The sequence below is a fragment of the Oncorhynchus tshawytscha genome, unplaced genomic scaffold (assembly GCF_018296145.1).
Source record: "Oncorhynchus tshawytscha isolate Ot180627B unplaced genomic scaffold, Otsh_v2.0 Un_contig_5398_pilon_pilon, whole genome shotgun sequence".
NCBI classification, from domain to species: Eukaryota; Metazoa; Chordata; class Actinopteri; order Salmoniformes; family Salmonidae; genus Oncorhynchus; species Oncorhynchus tshawytscha.
Genome location: NW_024608742.1, coordinates 15,389 through 42,654, shown reverse-complemented (window position 1 = coordinate 42,654; position 27,266 = coordinate 15,389). Strand labels below are relative to the sequence as shown.

Genomic DNA, 27,266 nt, shown 5'->3' with positions numbered 1-27,266 from the left:
CTGGTTGACTGAAAGACTAACTGACTGACTGACTGACTGACTGAGTAGCTGGTTGACAGACAGACAGACAGACTGACTGACTGACAGACAGTGTTATAACAGAGTGATCTCACTCGGTGGCAGGGTGAGTCTCTTCTCCCGGACAGACAGCATGTTTTCCATGTGCATGGCAATGACCCGACACAGCTCCAGACCCTAGACACAGACACAACGTTGTTACAACACAGACACAACATTGTTTCAACACATTGTTACAACACAGACACAACATTGTTTCAACACAGACACAACATTGTTTCAACACAGACACAACATTGTTTCAACACAGACACAACATTGTTTCAACACAGACACAACATTGTTTCAACACAGACACAACATTGTTTCAACACAGACACAACATTGTTACAACACAGACACAACATTGTTTCAACACAGACACAACATTGTTTCAACACAGACACAACATTGTTTCAACACAGCCACAACGTTGTTTCAACACAGACACAACATTGTTTCTACACAGACACAACATTGTTTCTACACAGACACAACATTGTTTCTACACAGACACAACATTGTTTCTACACAGACACAACATTGTTTCTACACAGACACAACATTGTTTCAACACAGACACAGCATTGTTTCTACACAGACACAACGTTGTTACAACACAGACACAACATTGTTTCTACACAGACACAACATTGTTTCAACACAGACACAACATTGTTTCAACACAGCCACAACGTTGTTTCAACACAGACACAACGTTGTTTCAACACAGACACAACGTTGTTTCAACACAGACACACAGACCTGTTCCAGCTGCAGCTGCGTGATTCGCTGTGTCAGCAGGTCTCCTAGCAGAATGTCTACGTAGGGATAGGAGGAGCTGGAGCCTCCTGTTGGTCTCTGGGTTCTGGTGGACTGGATCTCATTCAGAGGGTAACGCGCCGTGGCCTCCTAAACACACAGACAAACACATACACACACACACTGTTAGTGTATGGCTGGGTGGTAAGCTGGGAGACAGAGTCCTGAGAGAGAAACACACACACACACACTGTTAGTGTATGGCTGGGTGGTAAGCTGGGAGACAGAGTCCTGAGAGAGAAACACACACACACACACACACACACACTGTTAGTGTATGGCTGGGTGGTAAGCTGGGAGACAGAGTCCTGAGAGAGAAACACACACACACACACTGTTAGTGTATGGCTGGGCGATAAGCTGGGAGACAGAGGGAGACAGAGTCCTGAGAGAGAAACACACACACACACTGTTAGTGTATGGCTGGGCGATAAGCTGGGAGACAGAGGGAGACAGAGTCCTGAGAGAGAAACACACACACACACTGTTAGTGTATGGCTGGGCGATAAGCTGGGAGACAGAGGGAGACAGAGTCCTGAGAGAGAAACATAAAAGCTGGAATAACATTTATTACAGGAGGGAGGGAGGGAGGGAGGGAGGGAGGGAGGGAGGGAGGGAGGGAGGGAGGGAGGGAGGGAGGGAGGGAGGGAGGGAGGGAGGGAGGGAGGGAGGGAGGGAGATGAGAGATATAGAGGAAAGATAGAGAGAAAGAGAGAGGGAGGGAGGGAGGGAGATGAGAGATATAGAGGAAAGATAGAGAGAAAGAGAGAGGGAGGGAGGGAGGGAGGGAGGGAGGGAGGGAGGGAGGGAGGGAGGGAGGGAGGGAGGGAGGGAGGGAGGGGAAAGATGAGAGATATAGAGAGGAAAGAGAGAGAAAGAGGGAGGGAGGGAGGGAGGGAGGGAGGGAGGGGGAGAAAGATGAGAGATATAGAGGAAAGATAGAGAGAAAGAGGGAGGGAGGGAGGGAGGGAGGGAGGGAGGGAGGGAGGGAGGGAGGGAGGGAGGGAGGGAGGGAGGGAGGGAGGGAAGGAAGGAGGGAGGGAGGGAGGGAGGGGGGGGGGAGGGAGGAAGGGAGGAGAAAGATGAGAGATATAGAGAGGAAAGATAGAGGGAGGGAGGGAGGGAGGGAGGGAGGAGGGGGGGAGGGAGGGAGGGAGGGAGGGGAAAGATGAGAGATATAGAGGGAGGGAGGAGGGAGGGAGGGAGGGAGGGAGGGAGGGAGGGAGGGAGGGAGGGAGGGAGAGAAAGATGAGAGATGTAGAGAGGAAAGATAGAGAGAGAAAGAGGGAGGGAGGGAGGGAGGGAGGGAGGGAGGGAGGGAGGGAGGGAGGGAGATGGGAGGGAGAGGAAAGATGAGAGATATAGAGAGGAAAGATAGAGAGAGAAAGAGGGAGGGAGGGAGGGAGGGAGGGAGGGAGGGAGGAGGGAGGGAGGGAGGGAGGGAGGGAGGGAGATGAGAGATATAGAGGAAAGATAGAGAGAGAAAGAGGAGGGAGGGAGGGAGGGAGGGAGGGAGGGGAGAAAGGTGAGAGATATAGAGGGAGGGAGGGAGGGAGGGAGGGAGGGAGGGAGGGAGGGAGGGAGGGAGGGAGGGAGGAGAAAGATGAGAGATATAGAGAGGAAAGATAGAGAGAGAAAGAGGGAGGGGGAGGGAGGGAGGGAGGGAGGGAGGGAGGGAGGGAGGAGGGAGGGAGGGAGGGAGGGAGGGAGGGAGATGAGAGATATAGAGGAAAGATAGAGAGAGAAAGAGGGAGGGAGGGAGGGAGGGAGGGAGGGAGGGAGAAAGGTGAGAGATATAGAGGAGGGAGGGAGGGAGGGAGGGAGGGAGGGAGGGAGGGAGGGAGGGAGGGAGGGAGAGAAAGATGAGAGATATAGAGGAAAGATAGAGAGAAAGAGGGAGGGGAGGGAGGGAGGGAGGGGGAGGGAGGGAGGGAGGGAGGGAGGGAGGGAGGGAAGGAAGGAGGGAGGGAGGGAGGGCGGGAGATGAGAGATATAGAGGAAAGATAGAGAGAAAGAGAGAGGGAGGGAGGGAGGGAGGGAGATGAGAGATATAGAGGAAAGATAGAGAGAAAGAGAGAGGAGGGAGGGAGGGAGGGAGGGAGGGAGGGAGGGAGGGAGGGAGGGAGGGAGGGGGAGGGAGGGAGGGAGGGAGGGAGGGAGGGGAAAGATGAGAGATATAGAGAGGAAAGAGAGAGAAAGAGGGAGGGAGGGAGGGAGGGAGGGAGGGAGGGAGGGAGGGAGGGAGGGAGGGAGGGAGGGAGGGGGAGAAAGATGAGAGATATAGAGAGGAAAGAGAGAGGAAAGATAGAGGGAGGGAGGGAGGGAGGGAGGGGAGGGAGGGAGGGAGGGAGGGAGGGAGGGAGGGAGGGAGGGAGGGAAGGAAGGAGGGAGGGGAGGGCGGGAGGGGGAGGGAGGGAGGGGGAGAAAGATGAGAGATATAGAGAGGAAAGAGAGAGGAAAGATAGAGGGAGGGAGGGAGGGAGGGAGGGAGGGAGGGAGGGAGGGAGGGAGGGAGGGGGAGAAAGATGAGAGATATAGAGAGGAAAGAGAGAGGAAAGATAGAGGGAGGGAGGGAGGGAGGGAGGGAGGGAGGGAGGGAGGGAGGGAGGGAGGGAGGGAGGGAAAGAGGGAGGGAGGGAGGGAGGGAAGGAGGAGGGAGGGAGGGAGGGCGGAGGGGGGAGGGAGGAGGGGAGGGAGGGAGGGAGGGAAGGAAGGAGGGAGGGAGGGAGGGCGGAGGGGGAGGGAGGAAGGGAGGAGAAAGATGAGAGATATAGAGAGGAAAGATAGAGGGAGGGAGGGAGGGAGGGAGGGAGGGAGGGAGGGAGGGAGGGAGGGAGGGAGGGAGGGAGGGGGGGAGGGAGGGAGGGGGGAGGGAGGGAGGGGGAAAGATGAGAGATATAGAGGGAGGGAGGGAGGGAGGGAGGGAGGGAGGGAGGGAGGGAGGGAGGGAGGGAGGGAGGGAGGGAGGGAGGGAGGGAGGAGAAAGATGAGAGATGTAGAGAGGAAAGATAGAGAGAGAAAGAGGGAGGGAGGGGAGGGAGGGAGGGAGGGAGGGAGGGAGGGAGGGAGGGGGAGGGAGGGAGATGAGAGATATAGAGGGAAAGATAGAGAGAGAAAGAGGGAGGGAGGGAGGGAGGGAGGGAGGGAGGGAGGGAGGGAGGGAGGAGGGAGGGAGATGAGAGATATAGAGGAAAGATAGAGAGAGAAAGAGGGAGGGAGGGAGGGAGGGAGGGAGGGAGGGAGGGGAGAAAGGTGAGAGATATAGAGGGAGGGAGGGAGGGAGGGAGGGGGAGGGAGGGAGGGAGGGAGGGAGGGAGGGAGGGAGGGAGGGAGGGAGGAGAAAGATGAGAGATGTAGAGAGGAAAGATAGAGAGAGAAAGAGGAGGGAGGGAGGGAGGGAGGGAGGGAGGGAGGGAGGGAGGGAGGGAGGGAGGGAGGGAGGGAGGGAGGGAGGGAGGGAGGGAGGAGAAAGATGAGAGATATAGAGAGGAAAGATAGAGAGAGAAAGAGGGAGGGAGGGAGGGAGGGAGGGAGGGAGGGAGATGAGAGATATAGAGGAAAGATAGAGAGAGAAAGAGGGAGGGAGGAGGGAGGGAGGGAGGGGAGAAAGGAGAGATATAGAGGGAGGGAGGGAGGGAGGGAGGGAGGGAGGGAGGAGGGAGGGAGGAGAAAGATGAGAGATGTAGAGAGGAAAGATAGAGAGAGAAAGAGGGAGGGAGGGAGGGAGGGAGGGAGGGGGGAGGGAGGGAGGGAGGGAGATGAGAGATATAGAGGAAAGATAGAGAGAGAAAGAGGGGAGGGAGGGAGGGAGGGAGGGAGGAGGGAGGGGAGAAAGGTGAGAGATATAGAGGGAGGGAGGGAGGGAGGAGAAAGATGAGAGATATAGAGAGGAAAGATAGAGAGAGAAAGAGGGAGGGAGGGAGGGAGGGAGGGAGGGAGGGAGGGAGGGAGGGAGGGAGGGAGGGGAGGGAGGGAGGGAGGGGAGGGAGGGAGATGAGAGATATAGAGGAAAGATAGAGAGAGAAAGAGGGAGGGAGGGAGGGAGGGAGGGAGGGAGGGGGAGAAAGGTGAGAGATATAGAGGGAGGGAGGGAGGGAGGGAGGGAGGGAGGGAGGAGGGAGGAGAAAGATGAGAGATGTAGAGAGGAAAGATAGAGAGAGAAAGAGGGAGGGAGGGAGGGAGGGAGGGAGGGAGGGAGGAGGGAGGGAGGGAGGGAGGGAGGGAGGGGAGGGAGGGAGGGAGGGAGGGGGAAAGATGAGAGATATAGAGAGGAAAGATAGAGAGAGAAAGAGGGAGGGAGGGAGGGAGGGAGGGAGGGAGGGAGGGAGGGAGGGAGGGAGGGAGGGAGATGAGAGATATAGAGGAAAGATAGAGAGAGAAAGAGGGGAGGGAGGGAGGGAGGGAGGGAGGGAGGGAGGGAGGGAGAGAAAGGTGAGAGATATAGAGGAGGGAGGGAGGGAGGGAGGGAGGGGAGGGAGGGGAGGGAGGGAGGGAGGGAGGGAGGGAGGGAGGGAGGGAGGAGAAAGATGAGAGATGTAGAGAGGAAAGATAGAGAGAGAAAGAGGGAGGGAGGGAGGGAGGGAGGGAGAGGGAGGGAGGGAGGGAGGGAGGAGGGAGGAGAAAGATGAGAGATATAGAGAGGAAAGATAGAGAGAGAAAGAGGGAGGGGAGGGAGGGAGGGAGGGAGGAGGGAGATGAGAGATATAGAGGAAAGATAGAGAGAGAAAGAGGGAGGGAGGGAGGGAGGGAGGGAGGGAGAAAGGTGAGAGATATAGAGGGAGGGAGGGAGGGAGGGAGGGAGGGAGGGAGGGAGGGAGGGAGGGAGGGAGGGAGGAGGAGGGGAGGGAGGGAGGGAGGAGAAAGATGAGAGATGTAGAGAGGAAAGATAGAGAGAGAAAGAGGGAGGGAGGAGGGAGGGAGGGAGGGAGGGAGGGAGGGAGATGAGAGATATAGAGGAAAGATAGAGAGAGAAAGAGGGAGGGAGGGAGGGAGGGAGGGAGGGAGGGGAGAAAGGTGAGAGATATAGAGGGAGGGAGGGAGGGAGGAGAAAGATGAGAGATATAGAGAGGAAAGATAGAGAGAGAAAGAGGAGGGAGGGAGGGAGGGAGGGAGGGAGGGAGGGAGGGAGGGAGGGAGGGAGGGAGATGAGAGATATAGAGGAAAGATAGAGAGAGAAAGAGGGAGGGAGGGAGGGAGGGAGGGAGGGAGGGAGGGAGGGAGGGGAGAAAGGTGAGAGATATAGAGGAGGGAGGGAGGGAGGGAGGGAGGGAGGAGGGAGGGAGGGAGGGAGGGAGGAGGAGGAGGGAGGAGAAAGATGAGAGATGTAGAGAGGAAAGATAGAGAGAGAAAGAGGAGGGAGGGAGGGAGGGAGGGAGGGAGGGAGGGAGGGAGGGAGGGAGGGAGGGAGGGAGGGGGGAGGGAGGGAGGGAGGGAGGAGAAAGATGAGAGATATAGAGAGGAAAGATAGAGAGAGAAAGAGGGGAGGGAGGGAGGGAGGGAGGGAGGGAGGGAGGGAGGGAGGGAGGGAGGGAGGGAGGGAGGGAGGGAGGAGGGAGGGAGGGAGGGGGAGATGAGAGATATAGAGGAAAGATAGAGAGAGAAAGAGGGAGGGAGGGAGGGAGGGAGGGAGGGAGGGGAGAAAGGTGAGAGATATAGAGGGAGGGAGGGAGGGAGGGAGGGAGGGAGGGAGGGAGGGAGGGAGGGAGGGAGGGAGGGAGGGAGGGAGGGAGGGAGGGAGGGAGGGAGGGGAGAAAGATGAGAGATATAGAGGAAAGATAGAGAGAAAGAGGGAGGGAGGGAGGGAGGGAGGGGGAGGGAGGGAGGGAGGGAGGGAGGGAGGGGAGGGGAGGGAGGGAGGGAGGGGAGGAGGGAAGGAAGGAGGGAGGGAGGGAGGGCGGAGATGAGAGATATAGAGGAAAGATAGAGAGAAAGAGAGAGGGAGGGAGGGAGGGAGGGAGATGAGAGATATAGAGGAAAGATAGAGAGAAAGAGAGAGGGGAGGGAGGGAGGGAGGGAGGGAGGGAGGGAGGGGAAAGATGAGAGATATAGAGAGGAAAGAGAGAGAAAGAGGGAGGGAGGGAGGGAGGGAGGGAGGGAGGGAGGGAGGGAGGGAGGGAGGGAGGGAGGGAGGGAGGGAGGGAGGGGGGAGAAAGATGAGAGATATAGAGAGGAAAGAGAGAGGATAGAGGGAGGGAGGGAGGGAGGGAGGGAGGGAGGGAGGGAGGGAGGGAGGGAGGGAGGGAGGGAGGGAGGGAAGGAAGGAGGGAGGGAGATGGGAGGGGGAGGGAGGGAGGGGGAGAAAGATGAGAGATATAGAGAGGAAAGAGAGAGGAAAGATAGAGGGAGGGAGGGAGGGAGGGAGGGAGGGAGGGAGGGAGGGAGGGAGGGGAGAAAGATGAGAGATATAGAGAGGAAAGAGAGAGGAAAGATAGAGGGAGGGAGGGAGGGAGGGAGGGAGGGAGGGAGGGAGGAGGGAGGGAGGGAGGGAGGGAGGGAGGGCGGAGGGGGGGAGGGAGGAAGGGGAGGAGAAAGATGAGAGATATAGAGAGGAAAGATAGAGGGAGGGAGGGAGGGAGGGGGGAGGGAGGGAGGGGGGAGGGAGGGAGGGAGGGAGGGAGGGAGGGGAAAGATGAGAGATATAGAGGGAGGGAGGGAGGGAGGGAGGGAGGGAGGGAGGGAGGGAGGGAGGGAGGAGGAGGGAGGGAGGGAGGGAGGGAGGAGGAGAAAGATGAGAGATGTAGAGAGGAAAGATAGAGAGAGAAAGAGGGAGGGAGGGAGGGAGGGAGGGAGGGAGGGAGGGAGGGAGGGAGGGGAGGGAGGGAGGGAGGGGAAAGATGAGAGATATAGAGAGGAAAGATAGAGAGAGAAAGAGGGAGGAGGGAGGGAGGGAGGGAGGGAGGGAGGGAGGGAGGGAGGGAGGGAGGGAGGGAGGGAGATGAGAGATATAGAGGAAAGATAGAGAGAGAAAGAGGGAGGGAGGGAGGGGAGGGAGGGAGGGAGGGAGGGAGGGAGAAAGGTGAGATATAGAGGGAGGGAGGGAGGGAGGGAGGGAGGGAGGGAGGGAGGGAGGGAGGGAGGGAGGGAGGGAGGAGAAAGATGAGAGATGTAGAGAGGAAAGATAGAGAGAGAGAAGAGGGAGGGAGGGAGGGAGGGAGGGAGGGAGGGAGGGAGGGAGGGAGGGAGGGAGGGAGGGAGGGGAGGAGAAAGATGAGAGATATAGAGAGGAAAGATAGAGAGAGAGAAAGAGGGAGGGAGGGAGGGAGGGAGGGAGGGAGGGAGGGAGGGAGGGAGGGAGGGGAGATGAGAGATATAGAGGAAAGATAGAGAGAGAAAGAGGGAGGGAGGGAGGGAGGGAGGGAGGGAGGGAGGGAGAAAGGTGAGAGATATAGAGGGGAGGGAGGGAGGGAGGGAGGGAGGGAGGGAGGGAGGGAGGGAGGGAGGGAGGGAGGGAGGGAGGGAGGGAGGGAGGGAGGGAGGGAGAAAGATGAGAGATATAGAGGAAAGATAGAGAGAAAGAGAGGGAGGGAGGGAGGAGGGAGGGAGGGAGGGAGGGAGGGAGGGAGGGAGGGAGGGAGGGAGGGAGGAGAAAGATGAGAGATGTAGAGAGGAAAGATAGAGAGAGAAAGAGGGAGGGAGGGAGGGAGGGAGGGAGGGAGGGAGGGAGGGAGGGAGGGAGGGAGGAGAAAGATGAGAGATATAGAGAGGAAAGATAGAGAGAGAAAGAGGGAGGGAGGGAGGGAGGGAGGGAGGAGGGAGGGAGGGAGGGAGGGAGGAGAGATGAGAGATATAGAGGAAAGATAGAGAGAGAAAGAGGGAGGGAGGGAGGGAGGGAGGGAGGGAGGGGAGAAAGGTGAGAGATATAGAGGAGGGAGGGAGGGAGGGAGGGAGGGAGGGAGGGAGGGAGGGAGGGAGGGGAGAAAGATGAGAGATATAGAGGAAAGATAGAGAGAAAGAGGGAGGGAGGGAGGGAGGGAGGGAGGGAGGGAGGGAGGGAGGGAGGGAGGGAGGGAAGGAAGGAGGGAGGGAGGAGGGCGGGAGGGGAGGGAGGAAGGGAGGAGAAAGATGAGAGATAGAGAGGAAAGATAGAGGGAGGGAGGGAGGGAGGGAGGGAGGGAGGGAGGGAGGGGGAGGGAGGGAGGGAGGGAGGGAGGGAGGGAGGGGAAAGATGAGAGATATAGAGGGAGGGAGGGAGGGAGGGAGGGAGGGAGGGAGGGAGGGAGGGAGGGAGGGAGGGAGGGAGGAGAAAGATGAGAGATGTAGAGAGGAAAGATAGAGAGAGAAAGAGGGAGGGAGGGAGGGAGGGAGGGAGGGAGGGAGGGAGGGAGGGAGGGAGGGAGGGAGGGAGGGAGGGAGGGAGGGAAAGATGAGAGATATAGAGAGGAAAGATAGAGAGAGAAAGAGGGAGGGAGGGAGGGAGGGAGGGAGGAGGGAGGGAGGGAGGGGAGAGGGAGGGAGGGAGGGAGGATGAGAGATATAGAGGAAAGATAGAGAGAGAAAGAGGGAGGGAGGGAGGGAGGGAGGGAGGGAGGAGGGAGGGAGGGAGGAGGGAGGGAGGGAGGGAGGAGGGAGGGAGGGAGGGAGATGAGAGATATAGAGGGAAAGATAGAGAGAGAAAGAGGGAGGGAGGGAGGGAGGGAGGGAGGAGGGAGGGAGGGAGGGAGGGAGGGGAGAAAGGTGAGAGATATAGAGGGAGGGAGGGAGGGAGGGAGGGAGGGAGGGAGGGAGGGAGGGAGGGAGGGAGGGAGGGAGGGAGGGAGGGAGGGAGGGAGGGGAGGGAGGGAGGAGAAAGATGAGAGATGTAGAGAGGAAAGATAGAGAGAGAAAGAGGGAGGGAGGGAGGGAGGGAGGGAGGGAGGGAGGGAGGGAGGGAGGGAGGAGGGAGGAGAAAGATGAGAGATATAGAGAGGAAAGATAGAGAGAGAAAGAGGGGAGGGAGGGAGGGAGGGAGGGAGGGAGGGAGGGAGGGAGGGAGGGAGGGAGGGAGGGAGGGAGGGAGATGAGAGATATAGAGGAAAGATAGAGAGAGAAAGAGGGAGGGAGGGAGGGAGGGAGGGAGGGAGGGGAGAAAGGTGAGAGATATAGAGGGAGGGAGGGAGGGAGGGAGGGAGGGAGGGAGGGAGGGAGGGAGGGAGGGAGGGAGGGAGGGAGGGAGGGAGGGAGGGAGGGAGGGAGGGAGGGGAGAAAGATGAGAGATATAGAGGAAAGATAGAGAGAAAGAGGGAGGGAGGGAGGGAGGGAGGGAGGGAGGGAGGGAGGGAGGGAGGGAGGGAGGAGGGAGGGAGGGAGGGGGAGAAAGATGAGAGATAGAGAGAGAAAGAGATAGGGAGACAGATGATTAGTTACAGACAGTCCTAAATTAATTGTGAAAAATGATGAGTGATAAAGTTACAGACGTAGAAATAGCATACCCCAAGACATGCTAACCTCTCACCATTGCAATAACAGGGAGGTTAGCATTTTATATTATATCCCCAAGACATGCTAACCTCTCACCATTACATTACAATAACAGGGAGGTTAGCATTTTATATCATACCTCCAAGACATGCTAACCTCTCACCATTACAATAACAGGGGAGGTTAGCATTTTGAGGGGGTATGATATTTATGCCTCTGTCGTCATGGTAGCATACAGGTGAACGTAGAAGTGTTTAAAAACAGAGACAGAAGCAGTCTCTAGTCGTACATGTGAGTCCTTGTGTAGGAAGTGCAGTCCGTTCTGGTTGACAGCCAACACACAGGGAGCCAGGATGGAGATGTTGCTGCTGGACTGGATGTAGAAGAAGGAGGAACCAAACATGGGGAACGCACTGACCAGACCTGCACACACAGAGAAACACACACACAGTGAGACACACACACACAGAGACACACACACAGAGACACACACACACAGAGACACACACAGAGACACACACACACACAGAGACACACACACAAAGAGAAACACACACACACAGAGACACACACACAAACAGAGACACACACACACACAGAGACACACACACACACAGAGACACACACACACACAGAGACACACACACACACAGAGACACACACACACACAGAGACACACACACAGAGACACACACACAGAGACACACACAGAGACACACACACACACAGAGACACACACACACACACAGAGACACACACACAGAGACACACACACATAGAGAGACACACACACAGAGACACACACACACACAGAGACACACACACACACAGAGACACACACACACACACACACACAGAGACACACACACACACAGAGACACACACACAGAGACACACACACATAGAGAGACACACACACAGAGACACACACACACAGAGACACACACACACAGAGACACACACACACACAGAGACACACACACAGAGACACACACACATAGAGAGACACACACACAGAGACACACACACACAGAGACACACACACACACAGAGACACACACACACACACACACACAGAGACACACACACACACAGAGACACACACACAGAGACACACACACATAGAGAGACACACACACAGTGAGACACACACACAAAGAGAAACACACACACACACAGAGACACACACACAGAGACACACACACACACACAGAGACACACACACACACAGAGACACACACACAGAGACACACACACATAGAGAGACACACACACAGAGACACACACACATAGAGAGACACACACACAGTGAGACACACACACAAAGAGAAACACACACACACAGAGAAACACACATTATGTGAAGTTCGACAGGGGTTCATAGTGGGCACTATATATATTGTCAATGAATGAATCCATCCCGTACCGAGGAACTGAGCCCTGGCCTGGTGAGGACTCAGAGGAGAGACCTGCTGCATATGCTGAGTGACCATGTTGAGCCAGGGCTGAGGAGGCTGTCTGATGTAGAGCTGGGAGGGGACATACTCCTGGACCTCACCACTACAGAGAGGAGAGGAGAGGAGAGGAGAGGAGAGGAGAGGAGAGGAGAGGAGAGGAGAGGAGAGGAGAGGAGAGGAGAGGAGAGGAGAGGAGAGGAGAGGAGAGGAGAGGAGAGGAGAGGAGAGGAGAGGAGAGGAGAGGAGAGGAGAGGAGAGGAGAGGAGAGGAGAGGAGGGGGATATCTGTATTATCTAGTTATTTTATTTTTTATTTATTTATTTAACCTTTATTTAACCAGGCAAGTCAGTTAAGAACAACTTCTTATTTTCAATGACGGCCTAGGAACAGTGCCTGTTCAGGGACAGAATGACAGATTCAAATAAAATCAAATCAAATCAAAAATCAAATCAAATCAAATTTTATTTGTCACATACACATGGTTAGCAGATGTTAATGCGAGTGTAGCGAAATGCTTGTGCTTCTAGTTCCGACAATGCAGTAATAACGAGCAAGTAATCTAACTAACAATTCCAAAACTACTGTCTTATACACAGTGTAAGGGGATAAAGAATATGTACATAAGGATATATGAATGAGTGATGGTACAGAGCAGCATAGGCAAGATACAGTAGCTGATATCGAGTACAGTATATACATATGAGATGAGTATGTAAACAAAGTGGCATAGATTTGTACCTTGTCAGCTCGGGGGTTTGAACTTGCAACCTTCCGGTTACTAGTCCAACTCTCTAACCACTAGGCTACCCTGCCGCCCCACATGTCAGTTATCTGTATTAATTAGTTATATTTACACATGTCAGATATCTGTATTATCTAGTTATACAGTGCCTTGCGAAAGTATTCGGCCCCCTTGAACTTTGCGACCTTTTGCCACATTTCAGGCTTCAAACATAAAGATATAAAACTGTATTTTTTTTGTGAAGAATCAACAACAAGTGGGACACAATCATGAAGAGGAACGACATTTATTGGATATTTCAAACTTTTTTAACAAATCAAAAACTGAAAAATTGGGCGTGCAAAATTATTCAGCCCCCTTAAGTTAATACTTTGTAGCGCCACCTTTTGCTGCGATTACAGCTGTAAGTCGCGTGGGGTATGTCTCTATCAGTTTTGCACATCGAGAGACTGACATTTTTTCCCATTCCTCCTTGCAAAACAGCTCGAGCTCAGTGAGGTTGGATGGAGAGCATTTGTGAACAGCAGTTTTCAGTTCTTTCCACAGATTCTCGATTGGATTCAGGTACCAGTCAGGACCAGAGCAGACAGACAGGTATAACTATTATCTAGTTGTATTTACACATGTCAGACATCTGTATTATCTAGTTATATTTACACATGTTAGACATCTGTATTATCTAGTTATATTTACACATGTCAGATATCTGTATTATCTAGTTATCTGTATTATCTAGTCATATTTACACATGTTAGATATCTGTATTATCTAGTTATATTTACACATGTTAGACATCTGTATTATCTAGTTATCTGTATTATCTAGTTATATTTACACATGTTAGATATCTGTATTATCTAGTTATATTTACACATGTTAGACATCTGTATTATCTAGTTATCTGTATCATCTAGTTATATTTACACATGTTAGATATCTGTATTATCTAGTTATATTTACACATGTCAGACATCTGTATTATCTAGTTATCTGTATTATCTAGTTATATTTACACATGTCAGACATCTGTATTATCTAGTTATATTTACACATGTTAGATATCTGTATCATCTAGTTATATTTACACATGTCAGACATCTGTATTATCTAGTTATATTTACACGTTAGATACCTGTATAATCTAGTTATCTGTATTATCTAGTTATATTTACACATGTCAGACATCTGTATTATCTAGTTATATTTACACATGTCAGACATCTGTATTATCTAGTTATATTTACACATGTTAGTTATCTGTATTATCTAGTTATCTGTATCATCTAGTTATATTGTCACGCCCTGGTCAAAGTATTTTGTGTTTATCTTTATGTATTTGGTCAGGCCAGGGTGTGGCATGGGGTTTTTGTAATTGTGGTGTGTTTGTCTTGGGGTTTTGGTGGTGGTATTGGGATTCTAGCTTAGTGGGTTGTCTAGCAAGGTCTATGGCTGTCTGGAGTGGTTCTCAATCAGAGGCAGGTGCTTATCGTTGTCTCTGATTGGGAACCATATTTAGGCAGCCATATTCTTTGAGTTTGTCGTGGGTGATTGTCCTTAGTGTCTTACTTGTACTCTCTGTTAGTTTGCACTAGATAGGCTGTTTTCGGTTTTCATTTACGTTTATTGTTTTGTAGTGTTTAGTGTTTAGTCGTGTTTACGTTTTGTTTAATAAATATGGATCGCAATCGACACGCTGCAGTTTGGTCCGACTCTCCTTCATCACCACTAGAAAACCGTTACAGAATCACCCACCACCAACGGACCAAGCGGCGTGTCAACAGGCAGGAGCAGCCGAAAGAGGAGAGGCAACAAAGGCAGCAACAGCGGCGCAATGAGGATTGGACATGGGACGATATATTGGATGGCAAGGGTTGCTACACATGGGAGGAGATCCTGGCGGGAAGGGATCGCCTTCCATGGGAACAGGTGGAGGCACTTAGGAGAGCAGAGGCAGCCGGAGAGAGGAGCCGGCGATACGAGGGAACACGGTTGGCAAGAAAGCCCGGGAGTCAGCCCCAAAAAATTCTTGGGGGGGGGCTTACAGGGAGTATAGCTATGCCAGGTAGGAGACCTGCGCAAACTCCCTGTGCTTACCGGGGGCTGGAGAGACCGGGCAGGCACCGTGTTATGCTGTGGAGCGCACGGTGTCTCCAGTGCGGGTGCACAGCCCGGTTCGATATATTCCAGCTCCTCGTATCGGCCGGGCTAGAGTGGGCATCGAGCCAGGTAAGGTTGGGCAGGCTCGGTGCTCAAGAGCTCCAGTGCGCCTGCACGGTCCGGTCTATCCAGTACCACCTCCACACCCCAGCCCTCCGGTAGCAGCTCCCCGCACCAGGCTTCCTGTGCGTGTCCTCGATCCAGTACCACCAGTTCCAGCACCACGCACCAGGCCTTCAGTGTGCCTCGCCTGTTTAGCGCAGCCAGAGCCTTTCTCCTCTACAGCGCTGCCGGAGCCTCCCGCCTGTTCAGCGCAGCCAGAGCCATCCTCCTCTACAGCGCTGCCGGAGCCTCCCGCCTGTTTAGCGCAGCCAGAGCCTTTCTCCTCTCCTGCGCTGCCGGAGTCTCCCGCCTATCTAGCGCTGTTAGAGCCTTCCTCATCTCCAGCGCTGCCGGAGTCTCCCGCCTGTTTAGCGCAGCCAGAGCCTTCCTCCTCTACAGCGCTGCCGGAGCCTCCCGCCTGTTTAGCGCAGCCAGAGCTGCCAGTCTGCAAGGAGCAGCCAGAGCTGTCAGTCTGCATGGAGCAGCCAGAGCTGCCAGTCTGCATGAAGCAGCCAGTCTGCATGGAGCAGCCAGAGCTGTCAGTCCGCATGGAGCAGTCAGAGCTGTCAGTCTACATGAAGCAGCCCGAGCTGCCAGTCTGCATGAAGCAGCCAGTCTACATGGAGCAGCCAGAGCTGCCAGTCTGCATGAAGCAGCCAGAGCTGTCAGTCTGCATGGAACAGTCAGAGCTGTCAGTCTGCATGGAGCAGCCAGAGCTGTCAGTCTACATGAAGCAGCCCGAGCTGCCAGTCTGCATGAAGCAGTCAGTCTACATGGAGCAGCCAGAGCTGTCAGTCCGCATGGAGCAGCCAGAGCTGTCAGTCTACATGAAGCAGCCCGAGCTGCCAGTCTGCATGAAGCAGCCAGTCTACATGGAGCAGCCAGAGATGTCAGTCTGCATGAAGCAGCCAGAGCTGTCAGTCTGCATAGAGCAGCCAGTCTGCATGGAGCTGCCAGTCTGCATGGAGCTGCCAGTCTGCAAGGAGCTGCCAGTCTGCAAGGAGCTGCCAGTCTGCAAGGAGCTGCCAGTCTGCACGGAGCTGTCAGTCTGTAAGGAGCTGCCAGTCTGCAAGGAGCTGCCAGTCAGCACGGAGCCGCCAGAGCGGTCAGTCTGTAAGAAGCCGCCAGAGCTGTCAGCCTATATGGAGCAGCTAGTGCCGCCAGTCTGCCCAGCGCCGCCAGTGCCCCCAGTCTGCCCAGCGTCGCCAGTCTGCCCAGCGCCGCCAGTCTGCCCAGCGCCGCCAGTCTGCCCAGCGCCGCCAGATCTGCCAGTCAGCCAGACTCTTCCAGATCTGCCAGTCAGCCAGACTCTTCCAGATCTGCCAGTCAGCCAGACTCTTCCAGATCTGCCAGTCAACCAGACTCTTCCAGATCTGCCAGTCAACCAGACTCTTCCAGATCTGCCAGTCAACCAGACTCTTCCAGATCTGCCAGTCAACCAGACTCTTCCAGATCTGCCAGTCAACCAGACTCTTCCAGATCTGCCAGTCAACCTGACTCTTCCAGATCTGCCAGTCAACCAGACTCTTCCAGATCTGCCAGTCAACCAGACTCTTCCAGATCTGCCAGTCAACCAGACTCTTCCAGATCTGTCAGTCAGCCAGGATCTGCCAGTCAGCCAGGATCTGCTGAAACCACCAGCCAGCCAGGAGCTGGTAGATCTATCTACCTGCCTGAGCTTCCTCTCACTCCTGAGCTTCCTCTCACTCCTGAGCTTCCTCTCACTCCTGAGCTTCCTCTCACTCCTGAGCTTCCTCTCACTCCTGAGCTTCCTCTCACTCCTGAGCTTCCTCTCACTCCTGAGCTTTCTCTCACTCCTGAGCTTTCTCTCACTCCCGAGCTTCCCCTCAGTCCCGAGCTGCCTCGGTCCCGAGCTGTCCTTCAGTCCAGTGGGGTTCTGGGTGGGGACTACTAGGCCATGGTCGGCGGCGAGGGTGGACTATCCAGGGGCGAAGGGAGAGGGGACTAAGACATTAAAGGAGTGGGGTCCACGTCCCGCGCCGGAGCCGCCACCATGGACAGACGCCCACCCGGACCCTCCCTATTGTTTTGAGGTGCGTTCGGGAGTCCGCACCTTAGGGGGGTTCTGTCACGCCCTGGTCAAAGTATTTTGTGTTTATCTTTATGTATTTGGTCAGGCCAGGGTGTGGCATGGGGTTTTTGTAATTGTGGTGTGTTTGTCTTGGGGTTTTGGTGGTGGTATTGGGATTCTAGCTTAGTGGGTTGTCTAGCAAGGTCTATGGCTGTCTGGAGTGGTTCTCAATCAGAGGCAGGTGCTTATCGTTGTCTCTGATTGGGAACCATATTTAGGCAGCCATATTCTTTGAGTTTGTCGTGGGTGATTGTCCTTAGTGTCTTACTTGTACTCTCTGTTAGTTTGCACTAGATAGGCTGTTTTCGGTTTTCATTTACGTTTATTGTTTTGTAGTGTTTAGTGTTTAGTCGTGTTTACGTTTTGTTTAATAAATATGGATCGCAATCGACACGCTGCAGTTTGGTCCGACTCTCCTTCATCACCACTAGAAAACCGTTACATATATTTACACATGTTAGATATCTGTATTATCTAGTTATCTGTATTATCTAGTCATATTTACACATGTCAGACATCTGTATTATCTAGTTATATTTACACATGTCAGACATCTGTATTATCTAGTTATATTTACACATGTCAGATATCTGTATTATCTAGTTATCTGTATTATCTAGTCATATTTACACATGTCAGACATCTGTATTATCTAGTTATATTTACACATGTCAGATATCTGTATTATCTAGTTATCTGTATCATCTAGTTATATTTACACATGTCAGATATCTGTATTATCTAGTTATATTTACACATGTCAGATATCTGTATTATCTAGTTATCTGTATCATCTAGTTATATTTACACATGTCAGATATCTGTATTATCTAGTTATATTTACACATGTCAGATATCTGTATTATCTAGTTATATTTACACATGTCAGACATCTGTATTATCTAGTCATATTTACACATGTCAGATATCTGTATTATCTAGTTATATTTACACATGTTAGTTATCTGTATCATCTAGTTATATTTACACATGTCAGACCTGTATTATATAGTTATATTTACACGTTAGATACCTGTATAATCTAGTTATCTGTATTATCTAGTTATATTTACACATGTCAGACATCTGTATTATCTAGTTATATTTACACATGTCAGACATCTGTATTATCTAGTTATATTTACACATGTTAGTTATCTGTATTATCTAGTTATCTGTATCATCTAGTTATATTGTCACGCCCTGGTCAAAGTATTTTGTGTTTATCTTTATGTATTTGGTCAGGCCAGGGTGTGGCATGGGGTTTTTGTAATTGTGGTGTGTTTGTCTTGGGGTTTTGGTGGTGGTATTGGGATTCTAGCTTAGTGGGTTGTCTAGCAAGGTCTATGGCTGTCTGGAGTGGTTCTCAATCAGAGGCAGGTGCTTATCGTTGTCTCTGATTGGGAACCATATTTAGGCAGCCATATTCTTTGAGTTTGTCGTGGGTGATTGTCCTTAGTGTCTTACTTGTACTCTCTGTTAGTTTGCACTAGATAGGCTGTTTTCGGTTTTCATTTACGTTTATTGTTTTGTAGTGTTTAGTGTTTAGTCGTGTTTACGTTTTGTTTAATAAATATGGATCGCAATCGACACGCTGCAGTTTGGTCCGACTCTCCTTCATCACCACTAGAAAACCGTTACAGAATCACCCACCACCAACGGACCAAGCGGCGTGTCAACAGGCAGGAGCAGCCGAAAGAGGAGAGGCAACAAAGGCAGCAACAGCGGCGCAATGAGGATTGGACATGGGACGATATATTGGATGGCAAGGGTTGCTACACATGGGAGGAGATCCTGGCGGGAAGGGATCGCCTTCCATGGGAACAGGTGGAGGCACTTAGGAGAGCAGAGGCAGCCGGAGAGAGGAGCCGGCGATACGAGGGAACACGGTTGGCAAGAAAGCCCGGGAGTCAGCCCCAAAAATTCTTGGGGGGCTTACAGGGAGTATAGCTATGCCAGGTAGGAGACCTGCGCAAACTCCCTGTGCTTACCGGGGCTGGAGAGACCGGGCAGGCACCGTGTTATGCTGTGGAGCGCACGGTGTCTCCAGTGCGGGTGCACAGCCCGGTTCGATATATTCCAGCTCCTCGTATCGGCCGGGCTAGAGTGGGCATCGAGCCAGGTAAGGTTGGGCAGGCTCGGTGCTCAAGAGCTCCAGTGCGCCTGCACGGTCCGGTCTATCCAGTACCACCTCCACACCCCAGCCCTCCGGTAGCAGCTCCCCGCACCAGGCTTCCTGTGCGTGTCCTCGATCCAGTACCACCAGTTCCAGCACCACGCACCAGGCCTTCAGTGTGCCTCGCCTGTTTAGCGCAGCCAGAGCCTTTCTCCTCTACAGCGCTGCCGGAGCCTCCCGCCTGTTCAGCGCAGCCAGAGCCATCCTCCTCTACAGCGCTGCCGGAGCCTCCCGCCTGTTTAGCGCAGCCAGAGCCTTTCTCCTCTCCTGCGCTGCCGGAGTCTCCCGCCTATCTAGCGCTGTTAGAGCCTTCCTCATCTCCAGCGCTGCCGGAGTCTCCCGCCTGTTTAGCGCAGCCAGAGCCTTCCTCCTCTACAGCGCTGCCGGAGCCTCCCGCCTGTTTAGCGCAGCCAGAGCTGCCAGTCTGCAAGGAGCAGCCAGAGCTGTCAGTCTGCATGGAGCAGCCAGAGCTGCCAGTCTGCATGAAGCAGCCAGTCTGCATGGAGCAGCCAGAGCTGTCAGTCCGCATGGAGCAGTCAGAGCTGTCAGTCTACATGAAGCAGCCCGAGCTGCCAGTCTGCATGAAGCAGCCAGTCTACATGGAGCAGCCAGAGCTGCCAGTCTGCATGAAGCAGCCAGAGCTGTCAGTCTGCATGGAACAGTCAGAGCTGTCAGTCTGCATGGAGCAGCCAGAGCTGTCAGTCTACATGAAGCAGCCCGAGCTGCCAGTCTGCATGAAGCAGTCAGTCTACATGGAGCAGCCAGAGCTGTCAGTCCGCATGGAGCAGCCAGAGCTGTCAGTCTACATGAAGCAGCCCGAGCTGCCAGTCTGCATGAAGCAGCCAGTCTACATGGAGCAGCCAGAGATGTCAGTCTGCATGAAGCAGCCAGAGCTGTCAGTCTGCATAGAGCAGCCAGTCTGCATGGAGCTGCCAGTCTGCATGGAGCTGCCAGTCTGCAAGGAGCTGCCAGTCTGCAAGGAGCTGCCAGTCTGCAAGGAGCTGCCAGTCTGCACGGAGCTGTCAGTCTGTAAGGAGCTGCCAGTCTGCAAGGAGCTGCCAGTCAGCACGGAGCCGCCAGAGCGGTCAGTCTGTAAGAAGCCGCCAGAGCTGTCAGCCTATATGGAGCAGCTAGTGCCGCCAGTCTGCCCAGCGCCGCCAGTGCCCCCAGTCTGCCCAGCGTCGCCAGTCTGCCCAGCGCCGCCAGTCTGCCCAGCGCCGCCAGTCTGCCCAGCGCCGCCAGATCTGCCAGTCAGCCAGACTCTTCCAGATCTGCCAGTCAGCCAGACTCTTCCAGATCTGCCAGTCAGCCAGACTCTTCCAGATCTGCCAGTCAACCAGACTCTTCCAGATCTGCCAGTCAACCAGACTCTTCCAGATCTGCCAGTCAACCAGACTCTTCCAGATCTGCCAGTCAACCAGACTCTTCCAGATCTGCCCAGTCAACCAGACTCTTCCAGATCTGCCAGTCAACCTGACTCTTCCAGATCTGCCAGTCAACCAGACTCTTCCAGATCTGCCAGTCAACCAGACTCTTCCAGATCTGCCAGTCAACCAGACTCTTCCAGATCTGTCAGTCAGCCAGGATCTGCCAGTCAGCCAGGATCTGCTGAAACCACCAGCCAGCCAGGAGCTGGTAGATCTATCTACCTGCCTGAGCTTCCTCTCACTCCTGAGCTTCCTCTCACTCCTGAGCTTCCTCTCACTCCTGAGCTTCCTCTCACTCCTGAGCTTCCTCTCACTCCTGAGCTTCCTCTCACTCCTGAGCTTCCTCTCACTCCTGAGCTTTCTCTCACTCCTGAGCTTTCACTCCCGAGCTTCCCCTCAGTCCCGAGCTGCCTCGGTCCCGAGCTGTCCTTCAGTCCAGTGGGGTTCTGGGTGGGGACTACTAGGCCATGGTCGGCGGCGAGGGTGGACTATCCAGGGGCGAAGGGAGAGGGGACTAAGACATTAAAGGAGTGGGGTCCACGTCCGCGCCGGAGCCGCCACCATGGACAGACGCCCACCCGGACCCTCCCTATTGTTTTGAGGTGCGTTCGGGAGTCCGCACCTTAGGGGGGTTCTGTCACGCCCTGGTCAAAGTATTTTGTGTTTATCTTTATGTATTTGGTCAGGCCAGGGTGTGGCATGGGGTTTTTGTAATTGTGGTGTGTTTGTCTTGGGGTTTTGGTGGTGGTATTGGGATTCTAGCTTAGTGGGTTGTCTAGCAAGGTCTATGGCTGTCTGGAGTGGTTCTCAATCAGAGGCAGGTGCTTATCGTTGTCTCTGATTGGGAACCATATTTAGGCAGCCATATTCTTTGAGTTTGTCGTGGGTGATTGTCCTTAGTGTCTTACTTGTACTCTCTGTTAGTTTGCACTAGATAGGCTGTTTTCGGTTTTCATTTACGTTTATTGTTTTGTAGTGTTTAGTGTTTAGTCGTGTTTACGTTTTGTTTAATAAATATGGATCGCAATCGACACGCTGCAGTTTGGTCCGACTCTCCTTCATCACCACTAGAAAACCGTTACATATATTTACACGTTAGATACCTGTATAATCTAGTTATCTGTATTATCTAGTTATATTTACACATGTCAGACATCTGTATTATCTAGTTATATTTACACATGTTAGATATCTGTATTATCTAGTTATATTTACATGTTTGTTATCTGTATCATTTACACATGTCAGATATCTGTATTATCTAGTTATATTATATGTGTGTGTGTGTTCTTACATGGTGGGCAGGAAGACAGTATCTTTAGCACGGTGTTGTAATGCCGCCAGCTTGGCCAACTGCTGCAGCTGCTGCTCACTGGCTTTACTCTGAGGAACCACACTCAGCAAGGCCTTCAGATAGTCTGGTAACACCTAGAACATAGAACACAGGCCTTTAGATAGTCTGGTAACACCTAGAACACAGGCCTTTAGATAGTCTGGTAACACCTAGAACATAGAACACAGGTCTTCAGAGAGTCTGGTAACACCTAGAACACAGGCCTTCAGAGAGTCTGGTAACACCTAGAACATAGAACACAGGCCTTCAGAGAGTCTGGTAACACCTAGAACACAGGTCTTCAGATAGTCTGGTAACACCTAGAACATAGAACACAGGCCTTCAGAGAGTCTGGTAACACCTAGAACACAGGTCTTCAGAGAGTCTGGTAACACCTAGAACACAGGTCTTCAGATAGTCTGGTAACACCTAGAACACAGGCCTTCAGAGAGGCTGGTAACACATAGAACGTAGAACACAGGCCTTCAGATAGTCTGGTAGTCTGGTAACACCTAGAACATCCTGGACTTCCTGTAGTGTTGTTATACCTGGTTATAATGCATCATAGTGCTGTGATACCTGGTTATAATGCATCATAGTGCTGTGATACCTGGTTATCATGCATCATAGTGTTATACCTGGTCATAATGCATCATAGTGTTGTTATACCTGCCTGTAATGCATCATAGTGTTGTTATACCTGGTTATAATGCATCGTAGTGTTGCTATACCTGGTTATAATGCATTGTAGTGTTGCTATACCTGGTTATAATGCATCGTAGTGCTGTTATACCTGGTTATAATGCATCATAGTGTTGTTATACCTGGTTGTAGTGCATCATAGTGTTATACCTGGTTATAATGCATCATAGTGTCGTTATACCTGCCTGTAATACATCATAGTGTGATACCTGGTTATGATGCATCGTAGTGTTGCTATACCTGGTTATAATGCACCATAGTGTTGTTATACTTGCCTGTAATACATCACAGTGTTATACCTGGCTATAATGCATCATAGTGTTGTTATACCTGGTTATAATGCATGGTGACACAAAGCTCGTTGTCAAATTTAAGCGGCTGTGTCCAGATGACCCTCCTGAACCACAGGCTGTAGTTACTGTCCACTGTCTCCGCCTCCGTAGTAATGTCCAGGATGTACTCCCTCTTATTGAGGGGACGGACATTCTGACCTGCAGGCAGAAAGACACGTTACTCGACCCGCTTTCAGCTTTTACCCTTTGTGTGTGTGTGTGTGTGTGAGGCTCACCTCGGTGTGTGACCACAAATACAGCGTACTCATCCATGGCCTCCAGTCTGTGCAGTCCCATGTCATTACATAGCTCCTCTATAGCATCCAGAGACACCTACACACACACACACACACACACGCGCAATTTGAAAATAGGCCTATCCTACGACACTGATGTGTGTGTGTGTGTGTGTGTGTGTGTGTACTCACCGAGCAGGTCTTGATTTTGAGGTGTCTCTCGATGCCGCCTGGTAGGAGGAACAACTGTCTCTTGGAGCTCCGCCCAGCCTGCACAACCAATCACAGGGCACAGACAGATAGCCAATCAGAGAGCAAGGCAATCAGAGAGGAGACCTGTGATTGGTTGAGGAGATACTGAGACTGACGAGCATAGCTGTGAGCCCTGTGTGTGTGTGTACCAGCATGGCCTTCAGCTCCATGCTGTTGGGGTGTTCGATTCTTCCTCCGTACTGGAAGGTCCTCCTCAGGTTCTGCTCACACGCCTTGGCTATACCTGTCAATCAACAACCACAGCCAATCACACGCCTTGACTATACCTGTCAATCAACAACCACAGCCAATCACACGCCTTGGCTATACCTGTCAATCAACAACCACAGCCAATCACAGCCAATCACACGCCTTGGCTATACCTGTCAATCAACAACCACAGCCAATCACACGCCTTGGCTATACCTGTCAATCAACAACAACAGCCAATCACACGCCTTGGCTAAACCTGTCAATGAACAACAACAGCCAATCACACGTCTTGGCTATACATGTCAATCAACAACCACAGCCAATCACACGCCTTGGCTATACCTGTCAATCAACAACCACAGCCAATCACTAGAGCGAGCAGGCAGACAGGCAGGCAGACAGACAGTTAGGGTACCTTGGTAGTGGACTACAGGACTAGAGCAGACAGACAGACAGACAGACATCCTGACTGGTAGGGAGGGTTATAGATATAGTTAGGGTACCTTGGTAGTGGACTACAGGACTAGAGCAGACAGACAGACAGACAGACATCCTGACTGGTAGGGAGGGTTATAGATATAGTTAGGGTACCTTGGTAGTGGACTCCAGGACTAGAGCAGACAGACAGACAGACAGACAGACATCCTGACTGGTAGGGAGGGTTCTAGATATAGTTAGGGTACCTTGGTAGTGGACTCCAGGACTAGAGCAGACAGACAGACAGGTTTAACAGACATCCTGACTGGTAGGGAGGGTTATAGATATAGTTAGGGTACCTTGGTAGTGGACTACAGGACTAGAGCAGACAGACAGGTTCTAGATATAGTTAGGGTACCTTGGTAGTGGACTCCAGGACCAGAGCAGACAGACAGACAGACAGACAGACAGGTTATAGATATAGTTAGGGTGCCTTGGTAGTGGACTACAGGACCAGAGCAGAGAGACAGACAGATATAACATCCTAACTGGTAGGGAGGGTTCTAGATATAGTTAGGGTACCTTGGTAGTGGACTACAGGACCAGAGCAGACAGACAGACAGGTATAACATCCTAACTGGTAGGGAGGGTTCTAGATATATTTAGGGTACCTTGGTAGTGGACTCCAGGACCAGAGCAGACAGACAGACAGGTATAACAGACATCCTAACTGGTAGGGAGGGTTCTATATATAGTTAGGGTACCTTGGTAGTGGACTCCAGGACCAGAGCAGACAGACAGACAGGTATAACATCCTAACTGGTAGGGAGGGTTCTAGATATAGTTAGGGTACCTTGGTAGTGGACTCCAGGACCAGAGCAGACAGACAGACAGGTATAACATCCTAACTGGTAGGGAGGGTTCTAGATATAGTTAGGGTACCTTGGTAGTGGACTCCAGGACCAGAGCAGACAGACAGACAGGTATAACATCCTAACTGGTAGGGAGGGTTCTAGATATATTTAGGGTACCTTGGTAGTGGACTCCAGGACCAGAGCAGACAGACAGACAGACAGACATCCTAACTGGTAGGGAGGGTTCTAGATATAGTTAGGGTACCTTGGTAGTGGACTCCAGGACCAGAGCAGACAGACAGACAGGTATAACATCCTAACTGGTAGGGAGGGTTCTAGATATAGTTAGGGTACCTTGGTAGTGGACTCCAGGACCAGAGCAGGCGTCCAGCAGGAACGTTAAAAGGAAGGGCTTCAGGACCTCAGAACAGCGATGGAACGCAGTCAGGATATAGAGTAGCCTCCAGCCTCTCTGACAACTGTCCCTAGAGGTTAGAGGTCAGAGGTCAGATATACACTAACCCTATAACAGTCAGGATGTAGAGTAGCCTCCAGCCTCTCTGACAACTGTCCCTAGAGGTTAGAGGTCAGAGGTCAGATATACACTAACCCTATAACAGTCAGGATGTAGAGTAGCCTCCAGCCTCTCTGACAACTGTCCCTAGAGGTTAGAGGTCAGAGGTCAGATATACACTAACCCTATAACAGTCAGGATGTAGAGTAGCCTCCAGCCTCTCTGACAACTGTCCCTAGAGGTTAGAGGTCAGAGGTCAGATATACACTAACCCTATAACAGTCAGGATGTAGAGTAGCCTCAGCCTCTCTGACAACTGTCCCTAGAGGTTAGAGGTCAGAGGTCAGATATACACTAACCCTATAACAGTCAGGATGTAGAGTAGCCTCCAGCCTCTCTGACAACTGTCCCTAGAGGTTAGAGGTCAGAGGTCAGATATACACTAACCCTATAACAGTCAGGATGTAGAGTAGCCTCCAGCCTCTCTGACAACTGTCCCTAGAGGTTAGAGGTCAGAGGTCAGATATACACTAACCCTATAACAGTCAGGATGTAGAGTAGCCTCCAGCCTCTCTGACAACTGTCCCTAGAGGTTAGAGGTCAGAGGTCAGATATACACTAACCCTATAACAGTCAGGATGTAGAGTAGCCTCCAGCCTCTCTGACAACTGTCCCTAGAGGTTAGAGGTCAGAGGTCAGATATACACTAACCCTATAACAGTCAGGATGTAGAGTAGCCTCCAGCCTCTCTGACAACTGTCCCTAGAGGTTAGAGGTCAGAGGTCAGATATACACTAACCCTATAACAGTCAGGATGTAGAGTAGCCTCCAGCCTCTCTGACAACTGTCCCTAGAGGTTAGAGGTCAGAGGTCAGATATACACTAACCCTATAACAGTCAGGATGTAGAGTAGCCTCCAGCCTCTCTGACAACTGTCTCTAAAGGTTAGAGGTCAGAGGTCAGATATACACTAACTATAACAATCAGGATGTAGAGTAGCCTCCAGCCTCTCTGACAACTGTCCCTAGAGGTTAGAGGTCAGGGTTAGAGGTCAAGGTTAGAGGTCAATGTTAGGGTTCTTACGTTTTGGAGCTGGTGTTTCCTGTGACCTGTTTCATCACCTGGCAGTAGGCTTCATCTTTCATCAGACCATACTCCCCACTGAGCTGGAGACACACACGCACACACACACACACACACACACACACACACACACACACACACACATTTTCAGAAGTAGAAGATATATGTTGGAGTGAGCGAGTGAGCGTGCGTGTGTGTGTGTGTGTGTGTGTGTGTGTGTGTACTTTAGGATCGTTGAGACCAGGTCCTGTTCTGTCTGTCCTTCAGAGGGTAGTCTCCCATGAACTTCATCACAGCTGCAGAGTGAAGAAGGTGAGACAGGTTCAAGGTCAAAGAGCAGAAACAAGCAGACAGAAACACATTACATGTTCCAGGAGAAATAAAATAACTAACTGAACAACAATATAAACACAACACTACCAAGCTGTGTTTATATTGCTGTTCAAAGAAGTTATTTTATTTCCCTGAAACATGGACCAAATACTTACCTGTTGTGTTTATATTGTTGTTCAGTGTAGCTATTTTTATTTCTCATGGAACATGGGACCAACACTTTACCTGCTGTGTTTATATTGTTGTTCAGTTAGTTATTTTATTTCTCCTGGAACATGGGACCAACACTACCTGTTGCAGTTTATATTGCTGTTCTAGTTATTTTATTTCTCCTGAAGGGACCAACACTTTACCTGTTGTGTTTATATTGTTGTTCAGTTAGTTATTTTATTTCTCCTGAAAACATGGACTAACACTTTACCTGTTGTGTTTATATTGTTGTTCAGTTAGTTATTTTATTTTCCTGAAAACATGGACCAACACTTTACCTGTTGTGTTTATATTGTTGTTCAGTTAGTTATTTTATTTCTCATGGAACATGGGACCAACACTTTACCTGTTGTGTTTAT

General features: G+C 51.9%; 1 protein-coding gene across 1 annotated transcript; it reads right to left on the bottom strand.

Annotated features, from left to right (window-relative positions):
* On the bottom strand, window positions 1–26,443 carry LOC121843778 (unconventional myosin-XV-like). Its single transcript, XM_042313593.1, has 11 exons — window positions 26,365–26,443; window positions 25,122–25,252; window positions 23,433–23,527; window positions 23,224–23,301; window positions 23,032–23,128; window positions 22,794–22,954; window positions 21,723–21,856; window positions 11,702–11,835; window positions 10,565–10,698; window positions 823–969; window positions 1–195 (listed from the first exon to the last, which is right to left on the bottom strand). Exons 1-11 carry the CDS (start codon window positions 26,424–26,426, stop codon window positions 94–96), a joined length of 1,275 nt encoding a protein of 424 aa, XP_042169527.1. The 5' UTR covers window positions 26,427–26,443; the 3' UTR covers window positions 1–93.
* Between the last annotated feature and the right edge of the window lie 823 nt (window positions 26,444–27,266).